We start from the raw sequence: 20,194 nt of genomic DNA, 5'->3' as shown, positions 1-20,194 counted from the left end.
GCTAAACTTTTCTTTATCTCCTAGTTTTACCTACCTTTTCATCTCAATTGTTCCTATCTTCCTCTCATCAAAAAAACGCCCCAAACACGTCTTATTTCCTCCCTCATTTTACTTTTTGCTTCTGTTTGTCCTCCCCTCACTCCTGTTATGGAGCACAACCAGAGGATCAGAAATATTTTGCAGCCAAGGGGAAGGTACCAGACTGGTTTTCCCCAATCAAACCACACTCAACACCAGTGTTCCCTCTAACGGGGATTCCCAGATGTTGACTACCACTCCCAAAATCCCCAGCTGCAATGATCTTTGCTTGGGAATTATGAGAGTTGTAGTGAACAACATCTGGGAATCCCTGTTAGAGGGAACACTGCTCAACACTCTGCTTCGGCAACGGCAACCCTGGATGGGCCTTCGCCACTCCAGCAACTCAAAATGGCGTGCCAGGTCTTCTGCCCTCAAGCTGCGAGACCTGCAGCAGAGTAGCACTGAGGGGAGAGGCAAACTCAGATGGTATGGGCCATGCTTCTGCCTCGTTCCCTGCCCAGCCTATATCCAGCACTCCCAAAACCACCACCGCTGCTGCAGCCACCATTCCAGGCATGAGCGGGGCAGTAGTGAGGGAAAAGACAATGCGCCTGAGTACTGCTGCCACCCAGGCCACACCAGCCTCATCAGGAAACACAGGAGGCACACCCCTGCAGGGCTGATCTTCCATTTCACCCAAATCCACGCCTGCTAGGCTATTGGGGATTACTTCCAGAGTGACAAGCCTTCTTCAGCTGGTACCTCACACTACCAGCACCACTACTGTTATAACGCTGAGGTCTCAGTTGGTGAGATCTGGGTGGGGTGGCTACAGTGTCCTCTCCCTCAGTGCCCCTCCCAGCTGCCAACCCTCCCCAAGGGAATTCCCAAGCAAGATGCCCCCTGCCTGGCAATCCTGGTTCCAGGATAGTCTCTGTATCATTGCCACAAATTGCCCAATCCAAAAACAAGAAAAGAAAACTAAACAGAAAGCAATCTTCTTCCTCTTATTCATTCTCATCCAAATCTAGGATCCCTTCTCCTAAAAAGGCTAGGAGAAAGCATAAACACTCAAAAAAACCAAAGCCCAAGAAAAATACCTCAAAAACCCCTCAGGGTTCCAACCGGGGAACAAAAGTATGCATTCATCTGAACTGTCAGGCTGACTTGCCAGACCCCAAACTGCCCAAACCTGGCAGCTCCATCACCTTAGTTGATGCAGATCTAGAGGTTATGCCAACTGACAACATACATGGGGACCCGGAGGTAGATCCCATTGATAAAGAGGAGGGTGAATGGTCTGATGGCCAGGATACTGAAAGTGTGGCAGCTCCTCAACACCTGTTCCTCCCTGAGGAATTTGGACCCCTCATGAACAAGGCAATTAATACCCTGGGTCTGCAACCCCCACCTCCCATGGAGCCCCAACCTTCAATCAATCATCTTTATTACAGTCCAAGACCAGCATAAGATAGTGTGAGGCAGTAAATAAGAGAAGTACATACATTAGGACAGGACAGATTATGAAGCAAAAAAACCCCCATATTACATTAAAATTACTACATTAAAACTATCACGTTAACATTAAAGCTACTACCACAGCTCAGCTTAAATACAGTAAAATGCATTAAAACAGGGAGAGAACAGAGGCAAAAGTATGAGTATTCAAAGTTGTATGCCTCTGTCTATGAGAGGATAAAACGTAAAATATTTAAACTACAGGAAGGGGTGACTAAAATATGTAGGACAGGATAACTAGCTGAGAGCGAAGCAGGCAAGTAAAAGAGACAGTGCTAAAATCAGTACAAGTCTAATACATGGTTATGGACTGGCAGTCAGGGCCTGGCGGATCTTGTATGCTGCCACAAAGAACTTGGCAGTGTTATACGTGAAGGCCCAGTCTTCATCCGTAAGCAGCATCCTGGTGTAATTGATTAGGGTGGCCAGGGTACTTGAGGAGCAGTGGATGTATAAGCGTGTGACGACTGTCCTTATAAAAGGGGCAAGAGAGGAGTACATGCTCTGTAGTTTCTACCTCCCCAGTGTCACAGGGGCAAAATCTTTCCATGATTGGTAGCTTTCTGTATTTGCCTTCCAGCACTGTGGAGGGAAGGGCATGACAACGGGCAAGAGCCCCAACAACTTACTAAGAGCGCATTTGTGTTTCCAAAACCAAAAACCAGTAATTTGGCACTGCCATTCCCAGAGCCATGTGTTGACGCTATGAAACATAAATGGCAACTACCCGCATCAAACAAAGTCTGACTCAAAGGCTAACAATTTTTTACTTCTTTCAGCAGGAAGCTTCAGAATTCAGATTACACCTCGTCTATGCTCCCATGGTAGCTCTCATATTGGACTCACTCCTACCACAAGATGTCAAATCTGCGTTAAAAGACCCTACCGACAAACATCTCGAATCAGCCCTGAGACATTCACATGAGGCTTCCTCATTGGCAATACGCTCTTCAGCAGCATCTTCACTGATGGCCAGAGCTTCTCTGGTCTGGTTGTATGATTTAATACAACATCTACCAGGCCACTTTAGGCAACAATTAGTAAAACTCCAGAAGTCACAGGTGTCCATGTATGACACCACCTTGGATTCCATTCGCTCGCCTCCCATGCCCCTGCTGCCTCAGTGATTGGACACTGCAGTCTCTGGCTGGTAGGTGAACTCCACTTCTAGGGTCAATCTGACCTCAGTTCCCTACGATGGTACCAAGCTTTTCAGAGACGAGGCTCTCAAAGAAATCCTGGTGGAATTGAAGGACAAACAAAAAGCAATGCCTTTCACTCCATGCAAACCGAAATGCATGCCACCTAAAATGCCATTTCAGTCCTTTTGTGGCTTTTAGACCACCCTTCAGAGGTTGTGACCACAATTTCAGGTCTCAGTTCAACCTCTGGATCATCAACGCCCTGCAAAGCTATTCAGCCAGAACCATCCAGCTTTCAACACTCAGTCCAGAAACAAAAACAACAATCCTGACTTAGAGCCAGGTGCCTATCAACACATCTCCATGCCTGGGAAATTACTACGACTGACAGATGGGTCATTGACTCAGTAGAGCCCGGGTACAAGATAGAATTAGATGCCACCCCTCCAAACTGCTTCCTTGCTACATCTGTCTCTTGCTTGCATTCCAAACATGCAGGCCTTCAAGAAGCCATACACCACCTGCTAGGCATAAGAGTCATAGAGCTGGTCTCTCAAACTCAACAAGGCAAAGGCATCTATACTATCTTGTTCACAGATCCCAAGAAAAGTTCCTTAATAGTGGTTCTGGACCTCAAATTCCTCAACTTCTGGGTCAAAAAGAGGAAATTCTGGATGGAGTTGTTCTGGTAATAATGGAAGCTCTACAACACCTACACTTTCTGACATCGATTGACCTCAAGAAGGCCCCATTTTGGCTTAGGAAGCCTTGGTTCTTGGAACTCCGCAACCTGACAGTGACAGAGCCTCTGTTTCTTCCAATAGCAGAAGATATATTTCAGCAAGGACTGGTGAACCATCATGATCCAGTTGGTTAAAACTAGCTACCTGGAAACTGAACGGGGCATATTAAAACAGCATGGCTACTCAAACCAAGTATTTAACACCATACTGACTTCCAGGCGTTCCTCTACTGACAGGATTTCCAGTACACCTGGAGAGCTTTGTTGACCTAGCTTCGTTGGTCAGCTAGACATTTGATCCCGCGGGGCACAGCCACCATGAAACATCTACTTAAATTCCTAAAAGAGGGTTTGCAAAAGGGGCTTAAGGCAAACACTTTAAAAGACAGGCAGCCTGCCTGGTGGCACTTAAATTCGGTGTTTCCCAAAAGTCAATGCATGCTCACCCACATTTTCGTCACTTCCTCAGGGGAGGAACTTTGCTATCGCCTCCCACAGTGTATCATTTCCCATCATGCATGCTTGGGACCTACCCACGGTCCTCCAGGCCCTTCATGCCCCACCTTTCAAACCTCTCTGTTCTGTTCTGCTCCGAGTCTTATCATTTAAGCTTGGTTTTTTGTTGGCTGTCTCTTCGGTTTGGAGAGTTTCAGAATTTCAGGCACTATCAGTACACAAGAACCTCTGGGTCTTCTCCAAATCCATTTTTTTCGCCCCAGAGTCTCCTCATCTTTTCACCAGTCACAGGATATCATTCTGCCTTCATTTTGTCTGAAACCAGTCCATCCAACTGAAAAAATATGGCACAGATTGGATGTGTGCAGGTGTCTGAAAGCATATATAAAAAAACACAGAACACTTCAGATCCACGGAATCCATCTTCATCTCTTTTCTACCAGTTTCTGTGGGTCAACCAGTTTCTTCAGCTATCATTGCTTGATGGATAAAAGCATGCATTTCAATGGCATACGGATCACAGAACCTCTGCTCACCTACACACATCTTCACTCACGCCACCAGAGTGGTGGTAATGTCGGCTGCATTCTTCACGAATGCACCTATTCATGAAATCTGCCGGGCTGCCATGTGGAAGGCACCCTCCATGTTTACCAGACATTACAAAATTGACTCTTACACCTCATCTCAAGTTGCATTTGGTAGATGTGTCCTTCAACTGGTCCTTCCCCCTGAGTAGGCGGAGGTGCTCCCTCACAAATCATGTTGGCCAGGGCTGTGGTATCATTCATTCATTCATTCATTCATTCATTCATTCTATTTCTATACTGCCCTTCCAAAAATGGCTCAGGGCGGTTTACAAAGAGAAACAACAAACAAATAAGATGGCTCCCTGTCCCCAAAGGGCTCACATTCTAAAAAGAAACATAAGACACACACCAGCAACAGCCACTGAAAGTACTGTGCTGGGGGTAGATAGGGCCAGTTACTCTCCCCCTGCTAAATAAAGAGAATCACCATGGTAAAAGGTGCCTCTTTGCCCAATTAGCAGGGGTATGTCCCACTCAGAGATGTTCTCAGCATCCAGCAGCAGAGAATTGCACGTTGGTCACTTACCGTGAAGGCTTCTTCTTGCTGCTGCATCTGGGGACATATTGACACATCCCCTGCGCACACTTGCCTACTCTTCAGAACAACCATGTTTTGCTATTTCCCCCTCTTGCCATATTCAGGCATGTGCTGGCCCTCTATTCTGACATGTTAGTTTTGTCTTCGATGGCTGTCTCATCAGCTAGTCTTGCTGTTCTCTTTCCTTTCTCTTCTGCTTCTTGGCCTAAAAGAACTGGGTGTAGTTATCCTTCCCAGGCTCTTAAAGGCTTCTCAGACTAATTTGCATAGTCCTGCCTTGGAACATGTAGGAAGGATAACCTAGTCAGAGATGTCCTCGGATTCAGCAGTAAGAAGAAGCCTTCACAGTAAATGATGAATGCTCCATTTTGAGCTGAAAGCAACCTGCAGTCTGCTTCATCAAACTCTAGTTTGAACTTTTGGTTTGCAGTAAGGTTTGCTGCTGAGACCTCCACTTTGGTCACTGAAGTGTTAGGTCGAATCCTGGTCACCGCCATAATCACTGTTTCGTCCCAATTTTGAAACCACAATAATAGAGACAGCTGCATAGACCCACCTGGGATCATGGCCACTCCATGGCTGCAGTGCTTCTCGCTAACCGCCTCTCCAAGCACCAGCCCTGCTCCTCCAGTCCCCTATCCAGCTATGCAGTTGCCTAGCAACAGGGACACTGCCACGTCCCATCCCAAACTTAGCCTGTCAAGTGGCACACTCAAACAGGGGAAAGCAGAACCACTGCAAAGCAGTTTCTTGCACTCCCAACCACCTCAGATTCTCCAGAAGGATACTGTGGTCAGTAGTATTGAAAGCCGCCGAGAGGTCCAAAAGGACCAATAGAGTCACAGTTCCCCTCTCAATTCCCAATTGAAGATAATCTATTAGGCCAACCAAGGCAGTCTCCACCCCATAGCCTGCCTGAAAGCCAGTTTGAAATGGATCCATATAATCAATTTTCTCCAAGACTGTCTGGAGCTGGGAGGCCACCACCCTCTCAATTACCTTACCCAACCACAGAAGGTTGGAGACAGGCCTATAGTTGCTTAACCCTGAGGGATCCAATGCAGGCTTTTCCAGAAGTGGTCTAATTAAGTGGTCTAATTAAGACAAGGAGTCATCCTGCCCTCCCTCAGAGAAGCATTTATGATCTCTACTAGGCCTTCTACAACATCCCCCCTGCTAGATAGTATCAACCATGTCAGGCAAGGATCAAGAAAAAGGTGGTAGGCCACACTGTTCCAAGCAGCTCATCCACATCCTCAGGAGTCACAAATTGGAACTGATCCAACATAGCCACACAAGAGGAGTGGCTGGACACCTCCACATCAGACACTGTAGAGACTGAGTCTAAGTCGGCCCAAATACGACAGATTTTCCCTACAAAGAATTCATCAAACATGGCACAGCAAGTTATTGATGGATCTAGATTCTGATTCAAGTGTGGAGGGGCATATACTGGCCATCTCACAACCTTGAACAACTCCGCTGGAAGTGAACTTGTAGACAAAATGCAGGCAGAATAGAATCACTTCTTTGCCGCACATATTGCCTGATCATAGATCTTCAAATGTGCTCCATATTGCAATTTGTCGGATTCTAGTCGAGTCTTTCTCCACTTGCGCTCCAGTTGTTTACCTTCCCACTTCAGCCCCCCTAGTTTTTCTGTATACCAAGAGGCAAGTTTTGAAGTGGGTCAGAGAGGACACTTAGAAGTGAGCATGTCTACTGCCTTGGTGTTTTCTGTTCCAGTTCTCCACCAGGGCGTCAACAGAATCGCTGGCAGAGCCAACACTAAATCCCTCCAAGGCTTCTTGGAATCCTGTTGTATCCAATAACTTTCTCAGGCAGACCATCCTAATAGGCCCCTCTCCCCTGCAGAGGTGGGAAGTGATTATGAGTCCAACCTTAACCAGGTGGTGGTCCATCCATGACAATGAGTATATCACAGGTGTCCCCACCCACAGAACACCACCCTGATCAGAGTGAAAGACCAAATCAAGCATGTGACCAGCAATGTGTGTCATTCCTGAGATTTAAATCCCAAGAAGGGATTTAAAACCCTTGCCACGCCAAGAGTAGGTGGATTGCTGTTAAAATGCATGATTGCGATTGGCATGCTCCCTTCAAGATCGTGGCCAGTCGAGGCCACTCTGCTGATGCTTTGCCCCACAGCCTGGCTGCAGGGAGGGTCTTGCCTCTTCTGGAATCGAAAGTTGGCGGGTCACAGTTGGATGAACGTCTGTGGTGTAATTTATAGTTTATAATTGAAACCGTGTGTTCGCCGACCTCTGGTTTCATGCTACGTCTGAATTCAGGCTATGTGTGTTAGAAGTACACACTAAGCTTGAGGATGTTGATGATGTAGGTTGAAGAAAGGGTGTCAAAAGCATTATTTCCAAACTTATCTGCACACATCAAGTTTAAGTATCTTTGGTACATCTTGTCTGAAATAGCCTATCTAAGCCAGTCAGTCATATGCTGCAGGGAACATGAAAATCTCTAGTGGGGATACAGTGCCAAGACAGATATGTTAGTGAGAGTTAACATGCCAAGTAGCAAGTACATCTCAATACTCCTCCAATTAAGTCCTGTGGTTGCCAATGTGCAGCCTCATATTTTAGCATTATCATAATATTAACACTGTCTCTGGTCATGGTTTTTAACATAATAACAGTAAAGAGTTAACTCTTTTAAACATTCATCAGGGAAGTACTTGAAGGGAGATGAAATGCTGATTTTCTTTTTTGAGGGCACATACATGTTCTCTTTCTGCTTGGGTGCAATAAATGCTGTTTATTCCAAAAGTATTTTTTGAAATCAGTTTGCTATGAGGCACTGACAGTGGTCTTCCCTGCTGTAGAGAGAGCGTCCACCCCCTCCTGCTAAGCCACCGCCTGATGAAGAAGAGGAACAGGTGGAAAAGAAACGAAGTACATCCTCTAAAGTAAGTGAATTGTTCACCTCTTGATGCTTGTTATGGTGGAGGGGAGATTGTCTTAAAATGTTTTTTATAGAAGATACAGCTCTGCAATTGTGTGATTTTTATGAAAGTGGGGCTTTCAGTTATGTAATCTACTGCCAACCTCACTATTGCTCTTGTTCAATGCATTTGCACCTGACACTTCTCTAAGTGGGTACTCGTAATTTATATGCACCTTGGGCCAATTGGAGTGCAGTGCTATTTAAAGCTTTCTTGATCTATTATTTGGCAAAGGACTTAAATGGAGTGTTTGTAACATAAAATGCGTTATGGGCTGGTTCACATGATCACTGCAGTCACCATTTGGTGGGAAACCAAGGATTCCTGCCGCATAATCATGGGAATCTGGAAGATCAGGATGCTGCTGCAAAAAAACCCAACTCGAAGCTGAGGTTGTCAAACCAAGTTCTTGGCTTCATATTGGTTTTTTCATAACACCACCCCGAGAGCAGCAAGATTTTCCAAGTTCTCATGATAGCTAAACAGGAGCACACATGCTGCAGAAATCTTGGGATTCCTGCCAAAGAGATGAAGAGCCCAATATGACACAAAACAAAAGAACTGAGTAATTTCTATAGGTACCTGAGAATGTTGCTGCCGTTTTGTGTGCGGCCTTTGTGGGCATCGAAAAAAGAAATGCTAGTGTTTCTTGTTAGTTATGAAAATCTGTCTGTCAAGATTATCTTCCAATAGAAACAAGCACAGCATTATATGTTAGAGTGGGTTGTGGTTTAACTAGGTTCGGAAGAACATATAATCCTTCTCAATGCCCTTGATTCTCTTTCCCTGTACATCCATATGCCAGTTTATTTCCACCAGGGAGTATTTTGACACCCAGCCTTTAGATTTAAAATGTTCTGACTGATCTGTGTTCAGTCCTGAGAAGTTCCAAAGAATGTTGCAACTTGGAATTCACACAAATGCCAGGTGTGTTAATGCAAATACTTGCCATTCCCGGTTTCTCACCTTGGTTCACTAACAACAACAACAACATGCCTTTATTAGTCTACAGACCATACTACAATAACCAATTAATACAATAACAAAAAATACAATTAGTGTGACATAAGAGATTCACCTCGGCCCCTTACAATCTTCTATCTATATATTTATTTCTCCTATGCGTACTCATTGCTTCTCCCATGCGTGGCAGCTCTTGAGAGAGCAGTTGCCTAACGATGGGGACGGGGAGACAATATTGGCAGCGGTAGGCCAGGCCAAGTCGGCTAATGGGAACAAGAGGCGGCGGTGGGCCGGCTGCCGGGAGGAGGAGGCGGCGGCAGGCCGACCTGGCCTGGCCACCAAGAATTGGCAGGCAGGTGGGAGGAGGTGGCAGGCCGGCTTTCCGGCCAACCCACCAGCCAGAAAGCACTGGACAGTGGGTGGGGAGAAGACATGGGCTACTCCTGCCAGCGAGGAATTGGCGGGTGGGTGCGAGAGGCTGACCCGCCAGCCAGAAAGCATCAGGTGGGGGGGAGGGATAAGCAGGCATGGCGGGGGGGAGAAGCAGATGTTCTGCGCCCGGCCCAGCTAGTTTATACTATTGATTCAGCTCTAATATTTGTTGTCTTATAGTAGTAACAGTAGCAAGGTATTTGGCCATACTTATTGTTACTACTTTATAGTATCCAGCAAGACGATAAGCAACATAAAAACCTCTGATCGTGTGGTCCCCTTGGATGCTGTATCTCAGGCATCTACCTGGGCTTTGCCCCATTCATTTATCCGTCATTATGCAATTGATGCCAAGGCATGAAATGATGCTGTATTTGGCAGGAGTGTCCTGCAGTCCATTTTTGGTCGATGTGCTTGTTCTGAAATAAAATTCTTCTGGCAGATTACGTATTGTTTCTGTCTTCCCTTCTCCTTGGGTGCTAGCTTGTTATGCTCCCATTACTGTAAAAGACAGAGACCACGTCGAAGAACAACAGGTTAGTCACCTGTAACTTTGGTTCTTCTAGTGGTCATCTGTACTTTTACACGCCCTCTCGTCCTCCCCGCGGAGTTCACTGAAGCTGGACTCTGTGGCTGAGGGGATACGGAGTGGCACAGCCACATATAGCGGCTGTGGGCGGGGTTCCCGCCCAAAGCAGGAGAATTGACCTTGTTATATTCCAACAAGATCTCTGTGCAGACGCATAGTCCATTAGTGTAAAAGTACAGATGACCACTAGAACAACCAGAGTTACAGGTGAGTAACCTGTTGTTTCTCATCTTGGTTCACTTAATACTGGTAATAAGACCCTGGTAGTACAGTTTGTGCTGCCTCCCATTATAGTAGTATGGCTGAAACAAATAAAGGAAAGATAGATGGAATAGGAATTTGGATAGGCTTTTGAAATGGGAGAGAGAAAGTATGAAGAGTTACAATAGGGCTGTGGAAGAGGGATGCGCAGTAGGACTAAGGCATGTATGTCTGCTTTTATTAGTCTGAGGCATTCATCTCTTCAGCATGTTCCGTGCCCAAGATGTGAAGTTCCCTTGGCCGTTTTAGTGGACGATAGCAGATGTAATGCTGTGGTAATCTATGTGATCTAATACCGTGCCTATTGTTTGGCAGGGTGTGGTCACCAAGAGGAAAAGTAGGGGAAGCACAGCCGATGAAGAGGAGGAACATCCTTATGAGCTGCTGCTAACAGCAGAAACTAAAAGGCATGTTGTCATGGACAAAAAAACTAAAGGTAAGCAAAGTTATAGTAAGCATGTGTTACAAGTAAGTTTGGCGTAGGAGGTGAGGCATTGAAACCATCTTCGGTTTTCTTAAGACTCAGAAATGAGTAGACTTCTTCTGCGGTAATTAACCTAGTAAGTTTCTCTTGTAATATGTTGGTTTAAAAGATGTGTTTCTTCATATTCCACTGGTTATGGAGAAGGTTTTCATTCTTGTAAATGTGAAGGCTAATAACAACATAAACTTTCATTTTTTACAAAAGGAACATAGGAAGCTGACATATACTGAGTCAGACCATAGGTCCATCTAGCTCAGTATTGTCTACACAGACTGGCAGCGGCATCTCTCTCAGCCTTATCTTGGAGATGCTGCCAGTGAGGGAACTTGGAACCTAGATGCTCTTCCCTTTTTAATGGGATTTTAAGCAACAACAACAACAAACCAAAAGTAGGTGAAAGGTTATCTTTTACCTTGCAACAGAGGGGTTATAGAAGTAATTAGTATGCAAATACTAACAGAATAGATCCTTTGCTGTGATCAAATACCTTCCATGATAGCAGCTTATATTGCCTCCTAAGTCAACATAACATGCTCTTCTATGTCAAAGCCAGCTAGAAAAGTACAGGTGGTCCTTAATCCATGATCTGAACGCCCATGGTTTCATGTATCTGCAATCGGGCAATAGAGACCCGACCTTATTACCTGCGGTTGTAAAAAGAGGTAAAATTAGTTTATCCGTGGTTCTAGCATGTCAAAAAATGACTTTAGATGTCATCTCCGGCCACCATTTTGCAGGGTGGAGCCTTTTTGTGTGTCTTAAAAGAAAGAAAAAATTGCCTCATGATTTTTTGCTGAAAATCATAGGAATTGGTGGTTTTGTGGGGCATTGCTGGAGATCTGAAATGCATGGTAAACTTACACACACTTTGTATGGTAAACATTACATACTTCTGCCTCTTTTTTAACCTTTAAGCCCTTTATTTAATTTTTAAGCCCCTTTTTTTAACCTTAAGGAACCTAGCACCCCAATTCCTATTGACTCCCAGTTCCGTTATCCGTGTTTGTAGGTGAGAATGGAACCCCTGCGGATAACAGTGGCCACCTGTAATAACAAAGGAGGAAAGAAAATACATACAAATACATCTCCTCTTTGCCCACCTAATGGAAATCAACCATCCCTTCCAAATTGAATGCAGAATTATCATTTCTCTCAGGAGCCCAGCTGATGTGTCTTGCATGTTTGGTAACCCCTGCTAACTTGGCAAAGAGGCACCTCTTAATGTCGCAATTCTCTTTATTTAACAGGGGTAGAATAACTGGCCCTATCCACCCCAGCACAGAACCCCCAGTGACTGTTGCTGGTGTCTATCTTATGTTTCTTTTTAGATTGTGAGCCCTTTGGGGACAGGGATCCATCTTATTTATATATTATTTCTCTGTGTAAACCGCCCTGAGAAATCGAATTAATAATAATAACAACAACAACAACAACAACAACAACATCCCCCAGTGAGTCACTACCTTGGCGTGGTTGTGGGGCTTGTGTGCTCTGATGAAGGTGAGAGCTATGCCAGAGGTCCAACCATACTGGACAGGTCTCACCAGAGGAGCCAGACAAAGAGTGCCTCTCCCATCAACAATATGGTGAGACGTAACTTTAATAAATCTATACCGGATCGGTCGTCGCCCGGGTCAACAAGGACCGCGCCAGATGCTATAGTCCCTGGACATCTGGTGGCAAGTGGGCAACAGGACTCAGGATCTTCAGTTGAGCAACCAGGGCTGGAGACAGCAAAGTTACTGGAAGAAACGTCGCTTAACCGAAAAAAATATACGAAAAATGCCAACAAGGAAATAATGATCTGCTATTACAAGTCTAGTCCAACTAGAAGAGGTTATTTAAAAAGAATGTACCAAATTTGGAAAGAGAAGCATCCAGACACAGAAATAACAGAACAAAGTCTAGCAGACCAGAGAAGATTCATAATAAGAAATAAAGTATTCACAGGAGTTGAGCTGGAAGAACTGCAAAGAGCAATACAGGCTCAAGATATGGAAGAAGAATTACCACCAACTGAAGAAGTTGCTCAGGCGCAGGTGGAGGAGGTGTTGGAAATCGAGGATGCCACTGTTGCTGAACTGTTTCAAAATCAAAACCAGGCAACCTCCCCTTTGCCTTCACCTCAAAAACCCAAATGCCATTTAACAGAAAAGCAACAAGAACTAAAGGAAAAAATAACTGAGCACATGAACCAAACAACCACCAGGGTTCGACTTCCAGCTCTAAAAACAGTTGCCAAAAAACAACTTGCTCAGGCATTAAAAGATGTCAATGCTGCACTTGCAGAAATAACAACCAAGAATTTGCAAGAAACAAACCAACTAATGTACAGTGCAGCAACAATAACACCACAAGAGCTCGGATATAAGATCAGTGGACCTGTCAAAAAAGAAAGCAGTACATCACCTAAATGGAAGATTAGATTAGAAAATAAAATCTCCAGGCTTAGATCAGATGCTAGTAAATTGAAAGATATGAAAGACAAGAAGCTGAAGAATGAAAACACCAAACAGTATCTGATCCAAAAATACCACCTAGATTCAAGGAGAATTAGAGAAGTCCTGGAAATAATAAAGCAGCAAATAACAGCAGTGTCAAAGAAGATTAGCAGATATGAAGCCAGAATTACACAACACAGGCAGAATCTCCAATTCCAGTCGAATCAGAGACGTTTCTACCAAAGCATAGAAGGAGAAACTGCAAGAAATGTAGAAACACCAAATAAGAAGAAACAGTGCAATTTCGGGGCAAATTATGGGACAATCCAATAGATTATAATAAAATAGCAGGCTGGATGAAAGAGGTCAGAAAATGTAACCAACATATGCAAGATCTAATAATAACACCAGAATTAACAAGTGAAAGAGCAAAGAAAATTAAAAATTGGACTTCGCCAGGCGACGATGAACTGCATGGCTTTTGGCTTAAACACCTAACAAGCCTTCATAAACAACTATCAAAACAGTTCAATCACATTATGAAAGGCGGTGATATTGAACAATGGCTAACTACTGGGAAAACTCATCTCATCATGAAAGACCCAGCAAAAGGTTCAGTTCCAAGTAATTATAGACCGATAACCTGCCTGCCAACCATGTTCAAATTATTAACTGGAATAATAGCAGATGAAGTGATGCAACACTTATTAACTAACAAACAGCTTCCAGTTGAACAGAAAGGAAATTGCCCGAACACCAAAGGCACAAAAGACCAGCTGCTGATTGACAAAATGATTTTAGAAAACTGCAAGAGAAGAAAAACAAATCTAAGTGTTGCATGGATTGACTACAAGAAAGTCTTCGAGTCATTGCCTCACACATGGATACTAAAATGTTTAGAAACAAATGGTGTTAGCAAAAACATTCAGATATTTATTTTAAAAAGCAATCAGCATGTGGAGTACACAGTTAACAATCAATGGCGAGGCACTTGGACAGGTTAGCATTAGAAGAGGCATTTTCCAAGGGGACTCACTATCCCCTCTATTGTTTGTAATCGCCATGACCCCACTTTCACAAATACTCAACAAAACAGGCCTCGGATACCAAACATCTAAAACATCAAGTCAAATCAACCATCTGCTGTACATGGACGATCTGAAGTTGTATAGAAAGTCCCAGTCAGAAATCGAATCACTGCTAAACACTGTCCGTATATTCGGTAGTGATATAGCAATGGAGTTTGGACTAGACAAGTGTGCTGCATTAATAATGAAAAGAGGGAAAATAACAAAAACAGAAGGAATAGAACTGCCCAATGGAAGCAAGATCAAGAACCTGGAAGAGAAAGAACGTTACAAATACTTGGGCATTCTCCAGGCTGATAACATCGCACACACTGAAGTTAAAAGCAAAATTGGAAGTGAATACATCAGGAGAGTTAGAAAAATCCTCAAGTCCAAACTCAATGGCGGGAACACTATACAAGCCATAAACACCTGGGCTATACCTGTTATCAGATACACTGCAGGAATAATAGACTGGACCCAGGCAGAGCTAGAGACGCTAGATCGTAAGACCAGGAAAATCATGACCATCAATCATGCTCTGCACCCCCGCAGTGATGTAGATAGGCTATACCTCCCTCGCAGCTCAGGTGGAAGAGGAATGCTGCAAGTCCATCAAACAGTAGAGAAGGAGAAAAGAGGCCTTGAAGAATATATAAAGAACATTGAAGAAGATGCACTTCAAATGGTCAAGAACGAGAAACTATTCAACACCAATGAAACAAAGGAGGCCTACAAGAAAGAACAAGTCAAGAACCGAGCAGAAAAATGGAGAAATAAGCCCCTGCATGGTCAATATTTGCACAATATAAGTGGAAAATCAGACATCACCAAGACCTGGCAATGGCTTAAGAATGGCAACTTGAAGAAAGAAACAGAGGGTTTAATACTGGCTGCACAAGAATAGGCACTAAGAACAAATGCAATAAGAACAAAAGTCAAAAAATCCACAACAAACAGCAAGTGCCGCCTTTGTAAAGAAGCAGATGAAATAGTGGACCACCTGATTAGCTGTTGTAAGAAGATCGCACAGACTGACTACAAACAAAGGCATGACAAAGTAGCATGGATGATACACTGGAACATCTGCAAAAAATACAAGCTACCTGTATCCAAGAATTGGTGGGACCATAAAATTGAAAAAGTTGAAGAAAATGAAGATGTAAAAATATTATGGGACTTCTGACTACAAACAGACAAATATCTGCCACACAATACACCAGATATCACTGTAGTCGAGAAAAAAGAAAAACAAGTCAAAATAATCGACATAGCAACACCAGGGGATAGCAGAATAGAAGAAAAAGAAATAGAAAAAATCACCAAATACAAAGATCTACAAATTGAAATTGAAAGGCTGTGGCAGAAAAAGACCAAAATAATCCCAGTGGTAATTGGTGCCCTGGGTGCAGTCCCCAAAGACCTTGAAGAGCACTAGGGATGTGCAAAAAATTTCGGGCACAGAACGATCTGTGCCCGAAACGAACAATTTCGGGTGATTTGGGGCCAAACCGAATCACCCCCGATGTCCCCCGATATTTTTTGGGCACGAGCCGAATCACCCGAATTTCGGACCCGAAAAATTCGGGTGATTCGGTTCATGGTTGATTTTTGGTGAATTTTTAAAGTTTTAGTGACTTTGGGGCAGTTCGGGGGCATAGCATGGGATCTGGGCAAAAGGAGTGGGGTGGGGTGGTAGTGCCTAATGGGTGCAGGCTACCACCCCAATTTCAGGGGGATTGGGCAAAGGGCTGATTTTTGGTAAATTTCTGAAATTTTCATGTCTTTGGGGCAGATTGGGGCAGAAAGTTGGGCCTGGGGCAGAATAGTGGGGTGGGGTGGTAGTGCCTAATGGGTGGAGGCTACCACCCCAATTTCAGGGGGTTTGGACAAAGGGGTGGGTTTTTTTGAGAATTTTTGAAGTTTTAGTGACTTTGGGGCAGTTTGGGGGCAGAAAGTGGATCTGCCCCAAAATAGTGGGGTGGGGTGTCAGTGGCTCATGGGTGGAGGCTACCACCCCAATTTCAAGGGGATTGGGCAGAGGGCTGATTTTTTGAGAATTTTTGAAGTTTGGGTGTCTTTGGGGCAGATTGGGGGCAGAAAGTGGATCTGCCCCAAAGGAGTGGGTTGGGCTGGTAGATAGTGTCTAATGGGTGGAGGCTACCACCCATCCCCAATTTAAGAGTGATTGGGCAGGGGGTGAATTTTGGTGAATTTATTTTTATGAGGTTTGTCTTCATAAGGTGAAGTGTGCTAAATTGATTTCTTCCTCATATTATTCATAGTAAAGGAAAGTGTGAAAAAGTGAAAGTGGGGTCATGAGAGTTGTTTAATTGAAAAATATCTCATTTGCTATGATAGAATGAGAATTCACACCTCAGAAGTTTTTTCTGAGGTGTGAATTCTCATTCTATCATAGCAAATGAGATGTTTTTCAATTAAACAACTCTCATGACCCCACTTTCACTTTTTCACACTTTCCTTTACTATGAATAATATGAGGAAGAAATCAATTTAGCACACTTCACCTTATGAAGACAAACCTCATAAAAATAAATTCACCAAAATTAACCCCCTGCCCAATCACTCTTAAATTGGGGATGGGTGGTAGCCTCCACCCATTAGACACTATCTACCAGCCCACCCCACTCCTTTGGGGCAGATCCACTTTCTGCCCCCAATCTGCCCCAAAGACACCCAAACTTCAAAAATTCTCAAAAAATCAGCCCTCTGCCCAATCCCCCTGAAATTGGGGTGGTAGCCTCCACCCATGAGGCACTACCACCCCACCCCACTATTTTGGGGCAGATCCACTTTCTGCCCCAAAGTCACTAAAACTTCAAAAATTCTCAAAAAATCAGCCCTTTGTCCAAACCCCCTGAAATTGGGGTGGTAGCCTCCACCCATTAGGCACTACCACCCCACCCCACTATTCTGCCCCAGGCCCAACTTTCTGCCCCAATCTGCCCCAAAGACATGAAAATTTCAGAAATTTACCAAAAATCAGCCCTTTGCCCAATCCCCTTGAAATTGGGGTGGTAGCCTGCACCCATTAGGCACTACCATCCCACCCCACTCCTTTTGCCCAGATCCCATGCTATGCCCCCGAACTGCCCCAAAGTCACTAAAACTTTAAAAATTCACCAAAAATCAGGACTTTGCCCAATCCCCCTGAAATTGGGGTGGTAGACTCTACCCATTGGGCACTACCACCCCACCCCAAAATTTTGCCCCTGGGCCCCTTTTTACCCCCCTGAATAGATTCGGATTCGGATTAAATCCGAATCCGAACCGAATCAAGGGTGATTCGGGTGACCCAGATTCGGGCACAAAACAGAACAGGGGTGATTCGGTTCGGGTCCGAGCCGAATCACCCGAAAACCCGAATTGCACACCCCTAAAGAGCACCTCAACACCATAGGGGCCACAGAAATCACCATCAGCCAATTACAAAAAGCAGCTTTACTGGGAACAGCCTATATTTTGCAACGATATCTAGAATAACCAACAGTATTGATGATAAAATTCTGGCATCCCAGGTCCTTGGGAAGGACTCGATGTCTGGATAAAACAAACCAGTCAATAACACCTGTCTGACTGTGTAAACAAGAAATAATAATACCTATTAATAATAATACCTGGTTGTAGTAGAAAGAACAATGGAAGGCAGATGCTCCATTGATCAAGGAAGCCATGTGGGGCTGGGGGCAGAAGGAGAGGGTGTGTGTGTGTGTGTGTGTGTGTGTGTGTGAGAGAGAGAGAGAGAGAGAGAGAGAGAGAGAGAGAGAGAGAGAGAGAGAGAATGGACACAAAGTGCAGTGGTGTTTTGGAGACTAACAAGTGTGTCCTGTGTTCTTGTAAAAGATGGTCTATTTCAGATGCAAGTACATCTGAAAAATTTGTTTTTAGGTTTTCATTTTCAATCTGTTTTATGTTGTCATAAACTGCCAAGAGACAGACTTTTGGGGCAGAATGTATATTTGATTGATAAATAAATCACTCTAATCATGTAGGCATTGTTAGCAGATGACCCCAAAGACCAAGTGATCTTGGAGGTGCCACAGCACTTTTCATTTTGTTTCATTTAACTGTCGAGAAGCAGTTGTCTCCAAGATAGACCTAAACTATTCAAGGAACAGTTGCCAAGCAGGTGCAGGTAGCATCATTAGAAAAACTCTTGGTTGGTTCATTCAAAAGAACCTCAAACTGCATTATGATCTATTGGGACCCAATCAGCTCTGCTTTTGTAACTCTACGCCTGTCCTGTATTCTTGTGCCACACCACAGAAGCCTGTATTCTTGTGCCACACCACACAGCCCTGCTGGATGAGGCACATACCATTACATGCACATGTGATGGTATGTATATATTCCCCCCGCCCCACCGCTCTTCACAGAGCATGTTTGTGTATGAGAAGAGGTTTTGAACCAAACTGAAAAACCTAATCTATTGGGCCCCTTGATCATGGTCTGACAGAAAAATGGTTGTTATTATACAGTCCAGCTTGTGCCGCTACATTGCTGATGGTAATTTGGCATATATTTGCAAAACCTATAGTTTACTGCAGATGTGAATTGAACGATGTGTACATGGTGCAGAACATGGTAGCTCCTCACTTTACTTTCTGAGCATGGTCTACCATTTTAGTTGTCTGTGCAATACTGGGAAGGTGGAGGGAAAAGATATCTCCTAGTGCCTGGGGCAATACTGAAGTTACTTCACGTTCCAAAGACGTTGCCCACTGTGCTCTTAACTGTTACTTGCCCAGGACAAGTGGGTAGTACAAATGTTCAATGGTGCAAATGTTCAATTTTTTTTTATATTAAAAATTCTTAGGTGAATCATCTTCAGGTGCTGCCAGCAGTGTCCAGCCTCAGGTAGGACTGGTTTGATCTTGAATGTGGTTTTGGGTAAACGGAATGCATATAAACATTTCGAGGGGAAGAAAACTTAGGACACTTCTTTATGTATCATCAAAACTATCCTTCAACTGTTAAGAAAAACATTTTAAAAGTGTGTATGTATGTAGTGCTTAAAGCTGCTCAGAATGGGCATATATGGGAAAGGCCCTGTACATGCAGGAAGTGTAATAAGGAAGATGCCTATGATTTTCATGTGTGATGAATTCCTGATGTGGGGAGAACAGTGAAGAGGTAACTAACTTTATGATGCAGTATTATTTTAGGGTGCTTGAGATATAATTTATTGTTCGGAAAAGGATTTAAGACAAGAGATTATGAATTGGTTGTGATGACTGTCAAGGTTAAGATTGCCTTGAAACTGAAACATGGGCAGCATCCAGACTAGCACTCTGTAAAGCTCCTTGTCACTACCCATTTTATTTGAATTTCCCCTCCCTCTGCAGCTATCCCTGCCACATCTCACATTGCTGGGGTTCCTTGATCCTCTGAAATAGCTTTTCCATTGGCTCTGGGTGCTTTAGCAGTAAGGAGGGAGAGGGAAACATGGCTTCTGCTTATGAAACTTTCCAACTGCTGGTCTGGATGCTTGCTGTATTTCTTGCAGTAAACAACACAGAATGTCGAATTTTATAATGATGTAACAAGCACAAATGGTGAAGGGAGGAGAGAGCTCTTCAAGAAAACTGATCTTTGTTAGTTGTTGGAATGAGACAGATAAACATAATATTAACTCAGATATCTTGGAATCTGTGGCCCAAAGTTGCATAGTGTTACACAGCTGTTTCCTATCAGCCACAGTGCTGCAGACACCTAAGAAAGATTTGGTATCTTGTGCAAGTGCACAAATACGTAAAGTTTCACGCCTGCACTTCAGGAGCACAACTTAAATTGGGAATGGTAAAAACTGGGCCGTCATGCCTGAAAACTTGAAGAACAGATTACAGACGGTAAGGATGAAGAACAGAGTAGCACATTAGGGAGGAGGTTCAAAAATACGGGCTTATATAGTCCCCAGTTTAAGTTCTTAAATTGGGGACTGGAAGAGTCATG

General features: G+C 44.0%; 1 protein-coding gene across 16 annotated transcripts in view; it reads left to right on the top strand.

Annotated features, from left to right (window-relative positions):
• The window catches only part of ANKS1A (ankyrin repeat and sterile alpha motif domain containing 1A), a 245,708-nt gene that overhangs the window by 97,393 nt on the left and 128,121 nt on the right, over positions 1 to 20,194 (top strand). For all 16 annotated transcript variants that reach the window (XR_008306214.1, XR_008306212.1, XR_008306213.1 and 13 more), the window contains 3 exons: positions 7,865 to 7,948; positions 10,545 to 10,665; positions 19,059 to 19,099. Coding sequence is in view for 13 of the 16 variants with exons in the window: in XM_053246248.1 (XP_053102223.1) it covers positions 7,865 to 7,948; positions 10,545 to 10,665; positions 19,059 to 19,099 (246 nt within the window). In the remaining 3 variants the exon portion in view is untranslated. The remainder of the gene's footprint in view (positions 1 to 7,864; positions 7,949 to 10,544; positions 10,666 to 19,058; positions 19,100 to 20,194) is intronic.

This window comes from Hemicordylus capensis, chromosome 4, assembly GCF_027244095.1.
Source record: "Hemicordylus capensis ecotype Gifberg chromosome 4, rHemCap1.1.pri, whole genome shotgun sequence".
Taxonomy (NCBI): domain Eukaryota; kingdom Metazoa; phylum Chordata; class Lepidosauria; order Squamata; family Cordylidae; genus Hemicordylus; species Hemicordylus capensis.
Note: the sequence above shows the minus strand (reverse complement) of the source record. Positions and strands in the feature narration are given on the sequence as shown.